At 39.7% G+C, this 22,101-nt stretch overlaps 1 protein-coding gene and 1 pseudogene across 1 annotated transcript in view; one reads left to right on the top strand and one right to left on the bottom strand.

Moving 5' to 3' along the window:
• ADAMTSL3 (ADAMTS like 3) overlaps positions 1 to 22,101 on the bottom strand; it is a 377,697-nt gene that overhangs the window by 188,392 nt on the left and 167,204 nt on the right. The window contains 1 exon segment of the mRNA XM_060097479.1: positions 19,797 to 19,923. Within this exon segment, the coding sequence (XP_059953462.1) occupies positions 19,797 to 19,923 (127 nt within the window).
• On the top strand, positions 1,115 to 1,891 carry LOC132489260 (transmembrane emp24 domain-containing protein 2-like; annotated as a pseudogene).

Here is a 22,101-nt window from a genome sequence, read left to right as displayed (position 1 = left end):
GAATATGACTTCAAAAGCATAGGCAACAAATGAAAAAAATAAATAAATTGGACTACATCAAAATTAAACTTTTGCATATCAAAGGGTACTATCAATACAGTGAAAAGGCCACACATGGAATGGGAGAAAATATTTGTAAATCACATATCAGATATGTTCTGGTTAATATCCAGAACATATAAAGAATTCCTACAGGGCTTCCCTGGTGGCGCAGTGGTTGAGAGTCCGCCTGCCAATGCAGGGGACATGGGTTCGTGCCCCGGTCCGGGAAGATCCCACATGCCACGGAGCAGCTGGGCCCATGAGCCATGGCCGCTGAGCCTGCATGTCTGGAGCCTGTGCTGCACAACGGGAGAGACCACAACAGTGAGAGGCCCACGTACCACAAAAAAAAAAAAAAAAAAAAAAAAAAAAAAATTCCTACAACTCAAAAACAATGACAACAGAAAGGAACCCAATTTAAAAATGGGCAAAGGACTTGAATAGACATTTTTTCCAAAGAGGATATACAAATGCCAATAAGCACATAAAAACATGCTCAACATCACTAATCATTAGGGAAATGCAAATCAAAACCACAAGGAGATACCACTTCACACTCATTAGGCTGGGCATTATTAAAAAAATAAGATAAAATAACAAGTGTTGGTCAGGATGTGAAGAAATTGGAACCCTTGTGAACAGCTGACGGAAATACAAAATAATGGTTCAACCACCATGGAAAAAAGTTCCTCAAAATATTAAATATAAAAGTACTATATGATTCAGCAATTCTACTTCTGAGTATACCCAAAAGAACTGAAAGCAGGTAGTCAGATATTTGTACACCCATATTCATAGCAGCTTTATTCACAACAGCCAAAGGTGGAAGCAACCCAAGTGTGCATCCACAGATGAGTGGAAATCTATCACGTGGTAAATATACACAAGAGAATATTATTCAGCCTTAAAAAGTAAGGCAATTCTGACACATGCTATGTAACATAGATGAACCACAAAGACATTATGCTAAGTGAAATAAGTCAGTCACAAAAGGATAAATACTGTATGATTCCATTTATATGAGGTATGTCAAGTTCATAGAGACAGAAAATAGAATGGTTTTTGCCAGGGGATGGGGTAAGACAGATTATCACAACCTATCTCCAGAACTTTTTTCATTTTGCAAAACTGAAAGCCTGAGCCCACTAAACAATAAGTCTCGGAGGTGGCGGCAGCGACGGCGGCTCTGGAGGCCGCAGTCCCGGTCCTGGCTTCGGCCCCAGCCCCACCGTGGTGACGCTCGCTGAGCTGCTGGTGCTTCGGGCCGCCCTCCTGGCCACGGCCTCGGGCTACTTCGTCAGCATCGATGCGCATGCCGAGGAGTGCTTCTTCCAGCAGGTCACCTCGGGCACCAAGATGGGCCTCGTCTTCGAGGTGGCTGAGAGCGGCTTCCTGGACGTCGACGTGGAGATTACAGGGCCTGATAATAAAGGAATTTATAAAGGAGACCGGGAGTCCAGTGGGAAATACACAATTGCTGCTCACATGGATGGAACATATAAGTTTTGTTTTAGCAATAGGATGTCCACCATGACTCCAAAGATAGTGATGTTCACCACTGAAATTGGGGAGGCCCCCAAACAACAAGACATAGAAAGAGAAGCTCACCAGAACAAGCTAGAAGAAATGATTAACGAGCTTGCAGTGGTGATGACAGCTGTAAAGCATGAACAGGAATACGTGGAAGTTCGGGAGAGAATACACAGGGCAGTCAATGACAACACAAACAGCAGAGTGGTCCTTTGGCCCTTCTTGGAAGCTCTTGTTCTAGTTGCCATGACACTGGGACAGATCTACTATCTGAGGATTTTTTGAGGTCTGGAGGGTTGTTGAAAAAGCCTTTTGCTGATGATCCCAAACTCATAATTCACTGTTTACCAAACGTCTTGGTCATAATAATGTCATTAGTTTCTATGTTTTTATTTTCTAAACTGTACATTCACAGCTTCTGTTTCTTTGTGATTATCAGATATTGGGGGAAAACACTTTTTTAGGAAAGTTATAGTGAAATTCGACCTGTGATTGGCATGATTTCATATTTGAATTCTTCCTCCATTATACAGGTCCTTCCAGAACTCAAACACTGTAAGTGGAATATAGGTGCATAGTCCTTATTATATCTTCTTTCCTTTTGTTTTCATAATAAAATGCAGTTTGTTCAGGATAGTACTTTACTGATAGCACTTTACTAAAATGACTGCATTCTTGGGATCCCTTATCCTGCAGTTCAAGTCATTAAAGATTCATTTTGTTGAGTCCTTATGAGAAACGACAATCTGAACCTTGACATTTTCTGTCCAGCCTAATGGCAGAGCTCTGTGACTTAGAGGATGCTACCAGGTTGGTACTTTTATACTTTGTCTATCTGGTTTTTGCTTTAAAGATAAGACTTAAACCAACAACCTTTTTCCCCTTTAAAGTTTTACTTTGAACCTTAGAACTCAATCACCTCCACTTAAAATTGTTGACACAAGCAGCTAATAACCATTTTTTGGTTTCTGCCTAACCTTGTAAGAAGTGTCTATTAAAGCCAATTCTCTGGGTGTTGCAGTGAACGGTGGTTCTTTTTCTTTCCACGCTGGCTTATCCACTTTCTCTACTCTTGGCACGGAGGAGGTATGCATTCACATAATTGGAAAAATCTGGATTTCTGATGCCAAAGGGTTAAAAGCCTCTTGGATTTCTTTGCAGTGATATACAGCCACTATTTTATTTTTGATCAGTGGCATTTTGGCCACTGTTTAATTGGTGTACTGAACATTACTGTCAGTACTAGGGTGTTTGTTTCTGTTTTTCTTGGGTCTTTCTTTTTTGGCACATGTGAATTTTGTTTTGTATAAAACGAAATGACTTTCTCTTGGCCTCTGATGATGGGTTTAAAATTAAAGGAGCATCTAGTTTTGGTGTGGGGATGATCCAGGTTTATGTTGTGACTGATGTATATTAGCTACTTGTACACATTATTTTTGGATCTTTGCAAGGGGAAAACTACAAGTAACGAGTTTTATACAATTAATTTAAATTTGTTACAGGTTTTCATGTTCAGGATAAACAATTTTTCAACCTTGGGTGAAAATACTTGTAACAGTTTAAGGTGACTGGGTTTTACCTTAGGACAACTGTTGCATGCCAATTTGTGTGCATGTGTGTGTGAAAACACTTCAAAATTGAGTTAAAAGATGTAAATTTAAAATTGGTTGTATATCTAATCTGCCCCAGGTCCAGTAAATAAACAATACTTTAAAAAAAAAAAAGCCTCCGTTCTCTTTCACCAAACCATGGACAGTGATTACCTCTGAGGAAAGAAAAGAGTTCTAGGAGTGCGTGAAGGGAAACATAGTTCTACACGTTTTGAATTTTTTATAATGAAAATGTACTGATGGGTTACTTTTAAAATACCGTTTAAAAACTAAAAACACTATTTACAAAAGAAAAAGAGAGAAAGAAGAAAATAAAGAACCAGGGCCCAAATGTTTTGTTGGATGAGTTTTGCAAAACCTCAAAGCAAACAAGTAAGTTGCAGATATAGGAAGAATGAAAGTTTCCCGGTAGTGATACACAGCTAAAATAACTCAGATACCCAAATCAAACACAGAGATCACATAAATAAATATGTGAACTAAATCTTAATTATGACTGTGGATGTAAAAATAATAAATAAAATAACGCAAGTAAATTCCAGAACTCTATCATAAGAATGATAAATCATGACTAAATAGAGCATATTATAAAAATGAATGATTGAGTCAACATTAGGAAAATTATTAATATAATTGATTATATTAACCAATCAAATGAGTTAAACATTATGATCATTTTAATGAATATAAAAAGGTAGCTAACACTAATAAGAACCTGCCATATAAAAAATAAATAAAATTCTAAAATTAAAAAAAAAGTAGCTAACAAAATTCAGCATGCATTACAATGATTCCTTACAAAGCCAGAGATAGAAAAAAACACCCTCAATTTAATAAAGAATCAGAAGCCATGAGCAGACTTAATGGTGAAACATTAGAATTATTTCCACCATAGTCAGGAACAAAACAAAGATTATCATCATCATTTTTTCCCCACATTCTTATCCTTGTCAATGTAATTAGAAAATAAATAAATTAGAGGACTATATATTGGAAATAAAAAAATTTAAAAACCTTATTTGTAAATGATATAACTACTTTAAAATTCAAGAAGAAAAAAACTACTGTAGACCAATATCCCTAATGAATATATTGTAGATGCAACAAGTCTCAATAAAATACTGGCAAACCAAATTCAGCAGCACTTTAAAATGATCATACACCATGATCGAGTGGGCTTTACCCCTGGGGTGCAAGGATGGTTCGACATATACAAATCAACAAATATGATACATCACATTAATAGAATAAAAGAAAAAAATCATATTATCATCTCAATAGACAAAGAGAAAGCATTTGACAAAATTCAATCATGATTAAAAACTCTTAACAAATTAGGCATAGAAGGAACATATCTCAAAATAACAAAGGGCATATATATTTGTTATATATGACAAACCCACAGCTAACATCATACTCAATGTGCTTTTTATGTTTTTTCTGTATTTTCCAAATTTTATACAATAAAAAAATGCACTGATTTTTTCTATAATGTTATTTTTTAAATTATTCAGGAAATTCTCCAGTGGCTTCAGATTTTAAGATGGCATCTACAATACCAGAGGGTGACAAGGATCTCCAAGTAGAGTCAGAATGACTACAATTCTTAGTAAGCTGAGGCTAACCAAAATGCTAAGGACAGTAACCAAACACATGTACTTCACTGTGTCATTATTTAAGGTAGAAGAGTCAATAATATTATGTTGATGAATAACACAGAATACAGACAACTTTTTATTTGCTTCTGACTTCTGTCAAGAAATACTTCTATTTAAAAATGATAAAAATAAAGAAACCATAAAATAAACTTTAAATAGGCCCATAGATGTGAAGTCGTCATTTTTCTCTCTTCTGTACTTTCAAAGTTATCTGTAATGAAAAGGGCCTGGAAGCAATGATTCCCCAGGAATAATAAGTATTGCCTATATCTTGGGCTCTAAATACTATTCCCCACTGAAAAGAACCAAGGCTCCATGAAAATACAGGCAATTCTAGGTCTGGAGAAGGAAAACAATTCAAAGAGAGCCTAAAACACCTTGTTGTTTTAGAATGCAAGGCAGTGTTTAAAATCCAACAGAATTATGTCAAAAGGAGTCACCTTGAACTGCCCCCACTGGCCACATTTTGGACTATATGAGGCCCCAAATGAATACTGTCTATAATATTATAAAACATTGAATAAATAAAAATCCCTGAATACAGAGTGAGAAATGAAAAAAATGACTGGGGAGCTTCTTTACAGAAGAATGTCTGCAAGTAAATGTAGAGGTAATGATAGAATTAGAAAATTACCTTTTGCAACCAAACCCCAGTGTAAGTACTGTTTCAAGCCAGGAGCAACAACAGATGCTAAACCTATCATGTGAGAAATTGTTGCAAAACAGAATATTTAACACCTTAAGATAACACCCTGCAGGTTTCTTACAAGGAAACATGGATCTACATAACAGAGTGATCTGTATGTCCCCACCTTAGACAAGTGATCAAACACAGCATTACTAATATTGGGAAGGCTGACATCACACAGATGTTCAATCCAGTTCTAATCAAGCCCTGGACCTCACGGCTCAGTTTATAGGAAATACTTGAGGGAGATCAACAAATTAAATGGCAATCAGACAAACACAGAATATGGGAAATGCTATAAGACAACTGGGATGAACGCTTTAAAAAGTCAATATTATGAAAAAATAAATGGTCTAAATAAAAGAGACATTTATGTAACAAAAATTGTTCTGAAAATAATAAATTAGAAAGCTTTCTTGAGCTGAAGGAATCCTGTTTGGGTAGATCAACTGGGCCAAGCACTCTCTTAGAAAATCTTTGTGAACTAGGCTATAGGGTCTTTGAGAAGCATTTATCCTGTGTGTGTGCATGTATGTGTGTATGTGTGTGTGTGTGTGTATGTGTGTGTTCCAACTACCATCCATTGACAATTACACACTTAAGTGAAACCTCTTAGACTAGAACCCCTGGCACTTTTAGCCAGATGGTTCAAACTCGGGGGAAATGTGTGTAGACAGCAATGAACCCCCAGTCGCCTACAGTACTAACCTGTGGGGAAATGCACATTGCAGGGCAGCTGGGCAAGGCTAAGATGGAGAAACCTATAAGAGTCCCCACGTAAGGCTTTATGTGCTTCCAATGCAGGGGGAGCGGGTTCAGTCCCTGGTTGGGAAACTAAGATCCTGTACATGCTGCGGTGTAGCCAAAAAAAAAAAAGAAGTAGGGAAAGGATTCAACGTCCTTAGATTATGGAAAAGTAATCTATGCTGTACAGTTTTAAATGCCTTCTCCTAAACTGAAATTCCCTTTTGTTTCTGTAACTCTCCTACAGAACAGTTTGATACATCTGACGTCCCTGTGGTACTTTTACAGGGCAGTGCCTCCCAGGATCACCTGGAGAACTTACTAAAACACAGATTCCTGCTCCTCCCACAGAAATCCTGACCCAGAAGTTTAGGGTGAGGCCCAAGAATTTGCCCATCCAGCAGCCTCCATATGATGCTGCTACGGAGCATCTGTGAGCTATGTTTCCAATAGCACTGACCCAGGGTGAGGGAAAACTCCAGGTCTTTAGGACAGGAAGCAGGGATGGTTCTGTAGTCACAAACTTTTCAGCATTTCTTTACTGTTCTGCAGGAAATGGCACAATTCTAGGTCTGACCAGAAATAAAGTGGGAACCCTTGTGAGGTAGACAATTTTAAGGAGGGAGGGGCCAGCTGTACCAAATGTTCTACCGATGAGGGCTTAAAGTGCTGATGGATGAAGCAGTAAAAAGCTTGTTAATGGGCTTTGTAAAGGCAGTTTCAACTGGGTAGTAAGCACAGGGGGCTGTGGTTTGAGGACTAAATGATGACAAAAATGTAGAAACAGGAAATGTAAACAGTTTTTCCAAAACTTGTCAATAAAGCTAGGTGAAAGATTAGGGTGGTAGCTGGAGATACGGAGTTTAAAAGATGTATATATACACACACATACTAATATACGTATACATATATTATGTATACATATATACACACACACATATTTTGTAAATTATACTTCTATTTAAGATGGAAGACATCTGGTCACATTTAACCCTGATGGGAAAAGGAGACAAGAGAGGATAAAGAAGAGAGAGGGGATGATGGGTGGGATGAGATCCCTGAGGAAGTAGAGGGGGCTGGAAGCCAGGACACAGATGGAGGGATTAATTAGCCTTGGAAAGGAAGACAGACACTTGTGCCTCTGTGATGGGAGGGAGCAAAGAACGGATGGGTGCAGCTGCAGGGCGAGGTCTGTTCTGATGGTTTCTGTTTTATTGAGGTGTTTTGGTTTTTTTTACAATCTTCTTTGGAGTTTAGCATAGAATCAGTTTTTGTAAATGGTCCATAAATGCTTGAAAAGACATTACATTCTGCCAAAATTCAATGCTCAATAATACCTGTTAATGTAACATTACTAATACTGCTGTGCAGCTCCTACTGACTGAAGTGTGTTCAAGTCTTTCATAGCAGTTTTATTTGCTTCAATTTCTTCTTACAGACCTATAGGGCTTTGTTTTCTTTATACATTTTGATGTAATGGTATTCACAAATTTTTAAGACTGTTTTTTGATTATTGGTGGCTATAAAATACTCCTCTTTGATTTTTTTTTTTTTGCCTCAGATTCTACTAGTTCTGATATAAATACTGCTATCATGCTTTCCTTGTCTCCCCTGTTACAATGGGACACTTTTAAGCCCCAGACAAATGGCCTCCAGGTTAATCCCCCCTCAGTCTGGAGCTAGACCCAGACCTCATAGGAGCAAGCTGCTTCTTGTGCTTCAGGACAGGTTAAGTATAGACCACTTAAAACCTCCTCTCACAAGTTTGCATATGAGGCCACCAATCAGGTCTGCTTCTGAGGCTGCTTTAAAATATTATACTTTCTAATGGTGTAGAATCCAATGGTTGAGAACATACCAGATGGAGGAAGGATTCTTCTCTACCCCATCCTACGATGTTCATAACAGCAAGTCCACATCTGGGAACACCCAGATTTGGTGGTGGTGTTGGGAACTGGTTCCTGGGGAACACCTTCATTATTTGGAACTATTTCAACATTTTTTCATTGAAATTTGGGGTAAGAGATCCTTGATACTGCTACTCACTGTGCCATCTTCCAGGGCTTCTTCTCATCACAATTTTAATGTCATTTGCATTATTTTTACTCTACAAACTACTGGGAGAGTCAATATGGAATCGTGGTTAAGATCACAGACCCTGGAGCCAGACAACCTGGATTGGAATACCAGCTCCGCCACTTACAATGGCTGTATGACTTTGGGCAAGTCTCTACCTTCCCTGTGTCTCAGTTACATCTGTAGATTGAGGATAATAAGAATACTTGTTTCAAGGGGTTGTTGAGAGGATTTAATAACATAATACACGCAAAGGGCTTAGAAGAGAACTTAACCACCAGTAGGACTGGGTAAGTAAAAGTTATTAAAACCACGCTGAGCACATACTATGCCCCCAGGCACAATCCTAGGTAACCTGAGATAAATGCCTCCTTTGTTCTAGTAAAAACCCATTCCTACAATAAAGAAAACTGAAGTTTTGCAAGTTTAAGTGACTTGCCCAAGATCACAGACTTCCTAATTAGTAGGGCTGGGGTCAGAACCAAAAACTGCACTCAACTTTTCTACTGTTGAGACCAAGTTATAATTGTATAAACCCAAACTGTCCCATCACAAGTATATTCTTTACAGACTTTGATTTTATGGGTTTCACTTATTTGATTTCGCAATCACTGGGCTGACTCAAGGATCTACGAAGTTTGCTTCCACTAACTTCCCTCCCACACATAAATGCTCAAGTCCAGCTGTTCCATCATATTTTTTCTATGTCTCATTTCCTGCCGCAGAATCACAGTTTTGCTAAGTAGCAAGATGTACAGGAAATAAATTGTCCACACAATATTAACTAATCAATAAACATCAGTTTCAGCCCAGAAGGACTGTAATTTATACCAGATCGCTTATTTTCACTATAAAGTCAAACTAGAACTACACCAACCTAAATACACACATTCCGTGGTAACACAAGAAAAGAGACAGACTCTTTTATTACTCTCACTTTAACAACCTCATTTCCACTTTTCCATTCCTGGTTTTTGTTTTTTTTGATTTTTAAAATCTGGTTGGGTATCTTGCCGAACAAAACTTTCGGTCACGCATATTTCCTGTTACTTTCTTGACCCTGCATTTATCTTCTTCAGCTTTTTTAGGCTCAAACACACACACACACACCCTCCAATCTCCTCTCCATTCCCAAAAAACAAAGGAGTTATTTTTTAAAAAAGGAAGAAAAGTACCTGAATAAATGTTAATGCTAATAATAATAATAACCCTATGGAAAAAATGGAAAAATAATACTTATTTTCCTTTAAAGCGAGATAATGGGCGTGAAAGCATTCATTTTGTAAACTGAAAAACATATAAACACAAAAATGGTGTTTATTAATGCTCGTACACACCCGTAACCACTTGGCATCATTTAACCTAAAACGACATTGTGTAGAACAGGGGCTGACAACTTTCCAAATTAGGGTAGCCAAGTTTGATTTGAGTCTATCGGTCCCTCTGTGGGTGTGGTGGGGGACGGAGGGGGCAAAAGAAGGGAAAGCCAGTGTGTGGCTACACGGATTCTGAAGCTGGAGGACTATCCACATACTGCCTTTTGACACAGAGGTGGGATAAATGAGACGTGCCATGGAACAAAGATGGGCAAAGTAAAAATCAGAAATTAATAACCGTCTTTTCAAAAGTAGAGAAGGGACACGGCAGGGATTTGACTTGGTGAGAGCAACCGGCTGCACGCTGAAAACCGATTCCCATACCTACACCTGCCCTGCGATGACATCCCTACTCCTACCCTGAGCTGCTCATGTGCTACATCATGGATGTCTCTTATTGCTGAATCTGCAAATGAGTGTCCTTAGCTATTAGCCCTGGTGTCTCTGTAGAAACAACCTGGAGGTATATCTCTTTAAGGGCTTAAAATGCCTTTACCCCAAAAGAGCATGGTAACAGGCCGAGTGCCTAACAGTGTATGCTTTGGTGCTTGTTTCCAGGACTAGCTTTGAATAACATGCAGTAGAGGGGGCTACATTACATACAGCATCTAACAACATCTTTCTGTCCAGATGTTCCCCAGCATCCTAGTGTAACAGTTCTTTTCTGCCCTCAGACTGCATCTAAGAAATCAAGAGCCTGGTGAGGACTAAATGGTCATTTGCCTTCTGACTCTGTAATGGGATGTAGAAGTTCAGAATATGTCACCCCAAAATATGCCACTTTGGCATACTGATTATTTTGAATTAAAGGTACTTGAGAAACAGCAAGCACAAGAAGGACACTCTGACCCTCCACTGGAGGAAAGCAGGAGATAAATCTCAGGGGAAGGGACCCTCCCTGTACCAGGGTGGGTAGAAGGCATCCTTATCACCAAAGACAGGGAATTTGGGGCCAAGAAGGCTGTGTAAACAAATATAAATATGTAAAATCTCCTGCGCTCTTTAAGAAGACAAGCCATCTCTGTGGAATCTTTTCATTAAAGCTTTGGAAAATTCTTCATATGAGATCCTAGGACTTACTTCTTTAACCTCCATTTAATCCCAAGATCTCTGTGTTTGAAAATAAGGAATAAATTACAAATATATTTAATAGACTTTCAGAAATAAAAGATGTCTTAGAAATCATCTGTGCTAACAGTCTCAGGACACAGATGAAAAAGCCAAAGTTCCTGTGATCTTGCCTAAGATCACAGATAGTGGCCAAGCAGAGGTTATTACCCTAGTCTTTGGCTTCCAGTCCAGTTCTGTTGCACAATATTATTTAGTCTCACTGAAAACATAATAGGAAGCAGAGTTGTCTCCAGCAAAGAGCCTGCATTCATTCGTGCAACAGTTATTGAGCTCCTGTGACGTGCTCAGTACTATACAAGCACTAGGAATAAAATGGTGAAAATCACAGACGTGTTGTCTGCTTTTGCAATGCCTGACTAGTAGGAGAGACCAATTAAACAAATAAATACAACTGTCCCTTGAACAACACAGGGGTTAAGGGCACTGAACCTCCACGCAGTTGAAAATCCACGTATAATTTATAGTCGGCTCTCCGTATCCGTGTTTCCTCTGTATCCAAGGCTCCACATCTGGGGATTCACCCAACTGAGAATCATATAGTACTGTAGTCTTTACTATTGAAAAAAATCCACGTATAAGTGGAGCTGCGCAGTTCAAACCCATGTTATTTAAGAGACAACTGTAAATGAAATAATTACTTCTTGCAATAAAGGCTAAGAAGGAAATAGAAAAGAGAAGGGCTGACTTTAGGTGGATTGGTCAAAGAAAACCTCTCTGAGGAGATGACACTTGAACTCAAGGTTGAAAAAGAGGTAGCCCAGTTAAGAGCTGGGAGAAGCATGTTCCAGGCTCAGGGATTGGTCAATGCAAAAGCCACGGAGGAAAAGGGCACCTGGCATTCTAAAATCATCCAGAAAGTCAGTATAACTGGAGATTAGTGAGTGAGGGGCAAAAAAATGGTACACATGACATAACGTAAGAGCCAGATCCACAAGACTTTGAAAGTCATGGAAAGGGGTATGGATTTTATTTTAAGTGTAAAACTAAAGGCAATTCACAAAGAGGTATTAAGCTGGGGAGTTCCTGGTCAGTCCGGCTACTCTGTGAAAATCAGCCTCAATAACACTCTTTCTCAACAGCACCTGCATGTCATTTTCCTCTTGTTTTTTTTTATGCAGAGGACATAGGAGAAGCATAAAAACATGGGAGAGAGCAAGGCAAGGGTGAAAGCCCAGGGCTCTAGATTTTCAGTCTTGGGATCTTCTTCCATGCCATGCTCTCTCTCGTGAATTAAATGGGGAAACATCCTATTAAAACGAACAGGGTCTGGGACTTCCCTGGTGGTCCAGTGGTTAAGACTCTGCACTTCCATGCAGGCGGTGCGGGTTCGATCCCTGGTCGGGGAGCTAATATCCCACAAGCTGTGCGGCGTGGCCAAGAAATATTTTAAAAAAGTAAAAAAGTCAAAAATAAATAAAATGAACAGGGTCTTTGGTTTGAATATTCTTTTGCCACACACAGTTCTAGCATAAGAGTTTTATCCATCAGAATCTTGCCCAAGAAAGATGAATAAGGAGGCAGAAAAAATGAAATAAGAAGGCAGGAGGAAGGGAAACCAATCTGTTTAGCATGTCAGCAAGCCAATACAGTCTTCTTTGTTATGGAATAAGTTAAATGCACAGATTATCTTTGGAAATGACAGTCAAAGGAGAAATGAAGAGTGTATGAAGAGAAAACCTTGTGAGAATTACCCTGTGAGGCAGCCCCACAGTCCGCCTAGCCCAGGATGCTGTATCTGTCAGGAGTACACAGGGATGCTTTGTAAGAAGGTGTGGTTATCTTCACAATGTCCAAAGTTGAGCATAATGCTGGTGTTCCAGCTCAGCCTTAGGCATCACTGTATCAATAGGCTTAGTTGCCACCAGGGAAAAATGTACAGTTGACCCTTGAACAACGCGGGGGTTAGGAGTGACAACCCCCTCCAGTCAAAAATCCGAGTATAGGGACTTCCCTGGCGGTCCACTGGTTAAGATTCCGTGCTCTCAATGCAGGGGGCACAGGTTCAATCCCTGGACGGGGAACTAAGATCCTGCATGCCACACAGTGAGGCGAAAAAAAAAAAAAAAAAAAACTGAGTATAACTTACAGTTGGCCCTCCGTATACCCAGTTCCTCATATCCGTTCGCAGTTCTGAGTGGGTGGGTCCAACCCACCACAGATCATTTAATCGTGTAGTATTTACTGCTGAAGAAAATCCAAAACCATGCAGTTCAAACCCGTGTTGTTCAAGGGTCAACTACATAAACAGCTCATATCAGACAAGCTGAGCTTATTTATTTATTTGTCTCATGGGTGCATGCCCTTGTGTGGACAAGACCAAAATAATGGGCAAACCTGGAAAAACAAGTGAGTCCCTAAGTACCAAATCAAGATGCTCCAAATAGGGGTGTTGCTGTTTTTAGAGTTTTCCCTCTTTAAAAACTGAGTAGCTTCCAGTTCCCTGTTCCAACAGCCAAAGTTATTGATGCCAGTTGTTAGTTCAGTCTCTCTCCTTCTGCCTGTGAACAGGAAATATGCATGCTGTATGTGGATTAATTTCTGGTATTTCTCATAGCAAAGCTTTTGGCTCCAGGCTCTTACACCTTGAATCTGCCTCCCTGCAGGATGGAAACGAGGGCCCCTGAGCAACCCTGTGCTCTTTCTCCAGAGCAGGGCTGTGCCAATAGCGTCAGTCCCGGGGAAGATCGGAATGATTGCTTGGCAAGGTGAGGACAGAGGAGCCTGGTGGACCCCACAGGTCTGGTGATGCACACTTAGGGATTGACGTGGCTTCGTTTCCCACATTTCTTTCACACAAAGCACGATTATAGGGAAGTGCTTCCATATGGCCCATGGAAAACCCCGGCCAAAAACAGCTTCAGCTGGCCAGATTCAGAGCAGCAACAGACATGAAGGGGCCGTAAGGAAAAGCGAGGATGAGAAGCACCGAGTTTTCACACAGGCAGGCATCTTTGCTAAGTTTAGCCTCAGCCCCAGCACAGGCATAAAGAGCCTGAAGACTCTGTCAGCCGCGGGCGGGATGCCCCCAGCTCTCACCGCATAGCTCTCCTCACTGCATTCAGGGATCTGTCTGTGAGCTCCAGCTGCTCTTCCTTTGCAGAAATTAATCAAAAATATCAGATTTTTAGGGGCCTTTCTCCTGGATTGTCCTGAACTGGCATCAGGGGTCTGAGACCCCTTCAAAAACATCGGAATGGCAAATTTGGGGCTTATGGGGACACATGCATTTTTCTGGAGAGAAAATGCATAATTATCAATAGATTCTCGAAAGGATCTATAATCCCAAAGCTGGAATTCAATGAGAGAGAGAGAGGATACGAAGTACCTTATCAAGAGTGAGGAACGATGCAGTCAAGCAGGTAAAAGCCCCTTTCAGCCAGCACAGCCCCCATCCCATCCCCTCCCACCCCAGGGCCTCCTCCACAAACTTCTCCAAAAAGACTGGTTTCTTGACCCAATTTCACTCAGCTTCTACTCTGGTTCAATTAGAATTTTCTCAATTTCTAACCTCTCTCAGACCCTGACAAGATGACATCCTTTCTGATGAGATTTCCACACTTTTTTTTTTGTTTTTGTTTTTGTTTTTGCGGTACGCGGGCCTCTCACCGTTGTGCCCAGCCGCTCCACGGCATGTGGGATCTTCCCGGGCCGGGGCACAAACCCATGTCCCCTGCATCGGCAGGCGGACTCTCAACCACTGCGCCACCAGGGAAGCCCAAGATTTCCACACTTTTTAAAGCCAACAGTAACTGCAGGCACTTCCCCAAGGCCTGAGCTGGTGAAGATTTTCCCCCATTAGTCCTCTCATTCCAAAGCTGTCCTAGTTAACTCTTCACAGCCCTGCCTGGTTCTTCACTGTCTTCCTCTGGATCTTGTTCTTTCCTCTATCTTTGGTTTGTCGTACAATTCACTGTGTTTTGACACCTTTGACAAGACTTTCCTCCACACCCATCAGTAGCTCTCTCAAAAACAAAGCCCCGGCGGACCAAGTGTTGATTTCGAAATCTGTTTACATTTAATGTTATGTTAGAGGTGTGACATCCTTTGGTACCCATATGAGCAATATTTCTAATAAAAATATTGCTAGCATTTACTGAGCTCTCTCTAGGTGCCAGACACTATTTGGAATGCTCGGCATGACTGAGTTATTTAATCCTGACAATAACTCCACAAAGGCAGTACAACTGCTGTTCCCAGTTTAAAATGAGAAAGTCAAGATACACAGAAAAGTTCAAAAACTTGCTCTGTTTACAGAGCTAGTAAACAACAGGCCCAGGATTTAAACCCAGGCAATCTGGCCCCAGACTCCAATTTCTTAACCATATTCCTTAACTTCTCTATTCCTTAGTTTTCTCACCTGTAAAATGGGTCAGACAATGTCAAAACCACAATGTAAGGGGGCCGGTGGAATTAAATGATATGCCTGAAGAGAATGTTGGGAATTATAAAGCATTAGATCAATATTACTAATAACAGAATGGATGGAATGTGATATACTTGGTTTCCCAGCTCCTTAGAAGCCAGTGTGTCATATGCCACAGTTCTGGTCAGCAAGGCAAAACTCCCTGAGGAAGACTTCCTTTCCTGACTAAAGGGCACAGTATTAAAAGAATGCCTTTTGAACCACCTTCTTCTTTCTCATCTGCTGTGTGGATGTGTTGTCTGAGTATTTAATAGTGACTTAGCAACCCCAGATGAAAGCCATACTCTAAACTGGTGAAGGAGAGACAGGAGCCTGGTTCCTCAAAAACATAGTAAAACAGCTTCCCCAGACTTGACTGCCAGCTCCAAACTTCTTGTTAGAAGAGATATGTAAACTCCTGTATCTATAAGTTGGGTCTTCTGTGAATTGCCATAGAATGCATCTCTCACTGGTACCCCACCACTCAAAGCCAGCTCCTTCAGGAAGCCCATGGATCTTATGGCTTCCAATCTCACCTAGGCCCCCTTGCAGCTACTCCTCCACTTCATTACTGTCTTTTTTTTTTTTTTTTTTTTTTTTGGCTGTGCTGCGTGGCGTGTGGGATCTTAGTTCACCGGCCAGGGATTGAACCCGGGCCCCAGCAGTGAGAGCACAGAGTCTCGCTGGGAATTCCCCTCCTTACTGTCTTTGATGAGTGCCTTATCCTCCTTTCCTTGATGGGAGCACTCTCGAGTCCCTGATAGCCCTCACTCTTTTCTTTTTTTATTGAAATATAGTTGATTTACAATACTGTGTTAGTTTCAGGTATACAGCATCTTGACTCAGTATTTTTGCAGATTATATTCCATTACAGGTTATTACAAGATATTGGGTATCATTCCCTGTGCTATACAGTATATCCTTGTTGCTTATCTGTTTTATATATAGTAGTTTGTATCTGTTAATCCCAAACTCCTAATTCGTCCCCCACCCTTTGGTAACCACAGGTTTGTTTTCTACATCTGTGAATTTGTTTTATGTTTTTAATTTATTTTATATATTTTTTATTTATTTTTTATTTAGATTTTAGGGAGCCTGAAATCTTTTTATAATTCCTTGGCACCATAGTATTAGCTCACAAAACACCCACTCGTGCTTATTGTCTGCAACAGACAATTTGTATGATAGTATTGTTTGCAATGAAAGAATATTAAACCTGTTTCTCAAGTCACTAAGCACCCTCCTGCTACAACTATTCCCAAAGCTTGCACAGATATTTTGTTGTACTTAAAATTTTGTTTTTTCTACTGTTAATCCCTTTGCCAATGTTTTATCCTAAAGAAGAAGGAAGTGATGTAGAGATCACAGCTTCCAATGAAGAAAAGGATGGCTGGAGAGTAGGGTCATCTGCCTCATCTTCTTTATCCTTCAGCCAGTGTTAACTATGTGTCACACATTTTTTCTTATATAGTCCAATTTGATCCTCACAATGACCCTAAGAGCTGAGCATAATTATTATCCCCATTTGTGAATTTGTTTTAGAGCCCTCACTCTTAAGCAGCTGACTCTACCTCCTAATGAACAGAGTTGAAAAAAAAAAAGACAAAACACTGTATTGGAACACAGTTAATTTCTCAAGGGTGCCTGTAGTTATCCAGTTCTTGACATGGTGTGGGTGTGTACCCCTCCTTTATTCCTGGGAAAAGCCTTCCCTTGATACATTCTCTCACCTTCTGTTCACTCCTAAGCCCACTGCATTCAGGCTTTGGTTTCAGCCAGAAGTTCGTTGAAACCACTCTTGCGAAGGTCACAAATTTGGCTTCAAATTGCCAAGGAGAAATTTTTGGACCTTAATTCCAGCTTACCTCAAAACAGCATTTAACATGGCCAACTATTACCTCCTTTTTGGAATTACTTATTCCTTCAGCTTCCATACTGCTTTGGCTAAGTTCTGAGTTTACCTACTCTTTTCATTATCTTTTCACTTGAATTCCCTTAAACTTTTTCCCTGGCTAAATTGTCATGACTTCCTGATATATTCTATATACTCTCTTTGGAGAGACTCGGCTAATTTATAGCTAAAGACCACCAAGATGGGGATTTTGCCACTAGCAACAATGGACTATCATGTTTCAGATCAACTCTTCCACTCCAAAGACAATCAACATCTGTTTGAAGGTATCAGATAGGTACCAAGGCACTGAATACTTAAGGGGCCAAATTTCGGGAAAGAAGAAAAACCCAAGGAGGTGAACGTTTATTTTTTTTTTAAACATCTTTATTGGAGTATAATTGCTTTACAATGGTGTGTTAGTTTCTGCTTTATAACAAAGTGAATCAGTTATACACATACACATGTTCCGCCTAGAGGGGTGGGATATGGAGGGTGGGAGGGAGGGAGATGCAGGAGGGAAGAGAAATGGGAACATGTGTATATGAACATTTATCTTTGATATGCATCTCCTCTCCATGCATTCCTTACCCTGATGAACAGCAAATAAATCCACCCAGCTGCTCAAGCTGGAAAATCTGCAACATCCTACCTTTCTTTTCTCTCTTACAGTCTTCATTCAAAGAATTATCAAACTCCACTGACTCTCCTAAATCTCTCTCTCATCTGTTTCTTCCTCTGCCTCTCCCACCACACTACTCCCGACCAAGGCCTCATTATTTCAAACACCCTGGAGTATTTAAAAACAGCATCCTGCTTAGACTCCTTGCTTCCTGGCTCACCTCCACATGCAGCCAGAATTATTTCATTAAAACACAAATCTAACCATGCCACTCCACTGCCTAAATGGCTTCAATGACTCCATTTAACCTGAAATGTGAAGCACAATGATGAAGGCCTTTATGGTTGCCTTCTGTCTTATTCCCCCACCCTAACCAATGTGCAATCCTAGTAGTTCCTCAACAAAGTCCAGGCTTCCCTCTAGGGTCACACCATGACTTTGTGTTTCCTCTGCCTGGAAAATCCTCCCCACCTTCCACCCCTCCTGTAAGGTTCTCCCTATTTTGGAAGAATAAGTAAAATCCCTATTTCATAAGTTACATCCAAATAAACACGAAGAAATAAAAGAGTTTAAAGTAGGAACACACAGGAACTTCCCTTGTGGCGCAGTGGTTAAGAATCCACCTACCAATGCAGGGGACACGGGTCAGATCCCTGGTCCAGGAAGAACCCACGCGCAGCACAGCAACTAAGCCCGTGCGCCACAACTACTGAGCCTGTGCTCTAGAATCCGCGAGCCACAACTACTGAAGCCCACGCACCTAGAGTCCGTGCTCCTCAACAAGAGAAGCCACCACAGTGAGAAGCCCGCGCACCACAACAAAGAGTAGCCCCCTCTCGCCACAACTAGAGAAAGCCCGCACGCGGCAACAAAGACCCAACACAGCCAAAAATAAATAAATAAATTTATAAATTTATAAAAACTAAAATAAAGTAGGAACACACAAAAAAAGCACTGGCAGAAGGCGCACATGTATGATTTTTTCCCTTTAAGGCAAGGGTCAGCAAACTACAACCTGAGGGTCAAATTCAGCCTGCAGGCTAGTTTTTGTAAATAAAGTTTTATTGGAACACAGCTGTGCCCATTGGTTCACGGGTTGTCTGTGGCTGCTTTTGCCTGGCAACAGCACAGTGTTGAGTAGTTGAGACAGAAACCATATGGGCTGAAAAGCCCTAAAATATTTACTCTCTGGCCCTTTACAGACAACGTTGACTGACCCTGAAATTTTTTTTAAAAAAATTTAAGCAGATATTATTGAACTTAAAAGATGGAAAAGTCTGAATATGTAGAACTTAGAAACTACTGATTCTACAAACACAAACAATATTGAAAGTCAAATGACAAACAGAGAACATTAGAAATAGGTACAACAGACAAACAAATAGTATATATTCATGATACAAGTAAGGAAAAGATCACCATCCAAATAGGAAAAAGAGTAAATGACTTCAGCAGCTAATTGAAACATGAAGAAGTATAAATGGGCAAACAATGCATGACAATATTTTCTACCCTGTTAGCAATCAGAGGGGGGCAGAAAAAATAATGACTCATAGTTTACCTTAAAAAATCAGCAAATTAAAAAAAATAGTTATATTCTGTATTGGCATATGTTCAAAGAAACAGGTAGTCTTAGAAGAGGTAATTGGAATAGGGACTTCCCTGGCAGTCCAGTAGTTAAGACTTCGCCTTCCAATGCAGGAGGTATGGGTTCAATCCCTGGTGGGGGAGCTAAGATCTCACATGTCTTCTGGCCAAAAGACCAAAACATAAAACAGAAGCAATACTGTAACAAAGTCAATGAAGACTTTAAAAGTGGTCCATATCAAAAAAAATCTTTAAAAAAAAAGAGGTAATGGGAATAAGAATTTGATATACTACACTTTTTGGAAGAAATTTGTCTTTTAGAACACGGGTCAAATGTTCTTTCCAGCGAAAAAGCTCAGCATTAGGAAAATGTTATTCTAGTATCAGACGGTCTAAAGCACATGTTTTATGGTAACATCGTATCGGGTTTAAAACCTACTTTTTTCAGGAGAAACGTGTGACTTTGATTGTCCCCGCACCAGCCTGCAGGTGGCGCCGTCACCAGCACAGACGCCACAGTTGTCTTCCTTGGCGTTGCTCCCCAGTTGCCGGTCGCAGCCCACTGCCTGCAGACAGACAGAAGCACGGCGGTCAGGAGCGGGTAGAGATACGGGGATGTGAGACCTTCTGTATGTCAGAAACCGTATTTATGGTGTTATCCTTCTTAAATGTACGAGTTGGCTCTCTTTTATGAGAATATAGTTTTTAAAAGATATAATAATATATAAAGCTTGACAGTACCCTGTCATTTATATGATTCTTCTCCAAAGGCCAAAGAATTAAAAAAGACTTGAGACTGCCCCTTGACACTCCCGCTCTTAGTGTTTTATTTATAATTTTATTCAGATATTTTATGTACATAAAATGAATGGAACATCACAGATATTTCCTCTCTCCTCTTTCCCACCCCTTCCCTCTCTTTCTATCCCTACCCTAGTCCTATTCTCTCATTTCTTCCCCCAAATGACCACTATTCTGAAGTTGATGTATATCCTTCTGGTCCATCGTTTTATTTTAATTTTTTTTCTGTTTTTAATCTCAATCTATACCTGCATCTTAATATTGATGATATATCCATATCTCTCTACATTCTGTATTTGTATCTTTGCATTTCCTTCTGTTTATCATTATCTATACCTATACTTATCTCTACCTGTATGTCATTATATATATATGTGTGTGTATATATACACAATCTTTATAAAAACTTTTATAAACAATTTTTAAAATATAAGGAAGGAATTGAGAGAGCTATCTCATAGAATATGCTTATACTGATATCCTTCAGTCTTTTGTGAATTACTGCTTTTGTGAGTTGTGTGTATTTGCTAGACTGTGAGCTTCCTTGTATGAGAAAAAGGGCTATGTCTTATATTTCTTTTTATTTTACAAATACGTCTTTTACATGATGTGCACCCAATAATATTAACTGATGAGCTGGTTCATCTCTACCTCTGCATACACATTCAACTTTATTTGTATTTATATGCCTGGTGTGTAAGTGCAGAGACCTTAGAGGCAAACAGCCCACTTACAAAACCTGCCCTGTCCTACCACCCCTTTCAAGCTGCAGGGTGCTGAACAATTCAAACTCTAGGAGACTCATTTTCCTCAAGAGTAAAATAGGGTCAATAATACATACTCCACGTAGGGTCTACTAAGAATGAAATGAGAAAATATATGTGAAACTCTTAGTACAGTGATTAGAATACTCAAAGGGCTCATCAAAAGAGAGCCCCTTTAATCTCTCTCTGTTTTTCCTTTTGTTTTGACTGCTGGGTTGAGCCCCTATGCTTCGGTTTGGAGAACTGCTGGATCAGATTTTGTATCCAAGGTGTTGAAGAGAATATAAAACAGGACAAAGTTGGAACCACATCTATAGACTATTCTTTCCAAAATGTTGGTGCTGAAGGGAAGGAAAAAGATCAAATGAAAGTTTCAGGGAGAGGTAGGACAAGTTCCAAGGAAGTTTAAGGAAAAGCCTATGATTAGAGATATTTTCAAATTCACAAAGGGCTGTCATGAAGAAAGGGTTTACATTTGTTCTGTGTATTTTCAAACGGTGAAAGCTACAGGTTTAGGCATAATTTAGTTCAATATGAGAAAGTTTTTAAAATCAGAGTTATCCAACAATAAATATTCAACCATGGGCTAGGTAGGAGACTTTTTGGCAGGAATATTGGAGTGGGGATTAAATTATTTGATGAGCAGCTGAATCCTTTGAGACCCTTTCATCCTGATTATATGATTTTTATATGATTTTTATAAAGATAATAGTAAAATATTAATAATAATAGTTGATTTTTATTGAATGCTTACCACGTAACTGGCATTATGCTAAATATGTTATACACATTATTTCATTTAATCTTCATAGCAACCTTCTGATACCTTCTATCTCTATTTTACAAATAAGGCATGTGAGTGTCACTGAGGTTATATGACTTTCCTACATTACACAACTAGTGTATTGTTTTAAAACCCAGTTCATCTGACTGCAGAACCCTAACACTATGCTATACTTTCCTCACCTTTAGTATCAGCAGATGGACAACAGTGAACCCAGATACATAGGCCATTATGTTAATATTTACAAGTACATGTGGAATAACTTAAGAGTGATTGATTTTGGAAACACACTTGTGTGGTTGAGATTCAATCAGTGAGTAACTTGTGTTCATGCAACTTTCTCAAAGGGTAGTAATTCTACCATCAAATTATAAAACACTGTTCCTAGGCCAAGC

This window comes from Mesoplodon densirostris, chromosome 4 (assembly GCF_025265405.1).
Source record: "Mesoplodon densirostris isolate mMesDen1 chromosome 4, mMesDen1 primary haplotype, whole genome shotgun sequence".
In the NCBI taxonomy this organism is placed as follows: Eukaryota; Metazoa; Chordata; class Mammalia; order Artiodactyla; family Ziphiidae; genus Mesoplodon; species Mesoplodon densirostris.
The sequence above is the reverse complement of the archived record's forward strand: the minus strand, read 5'-3'. Positions and strand labels throughout refer to the sequence as shown.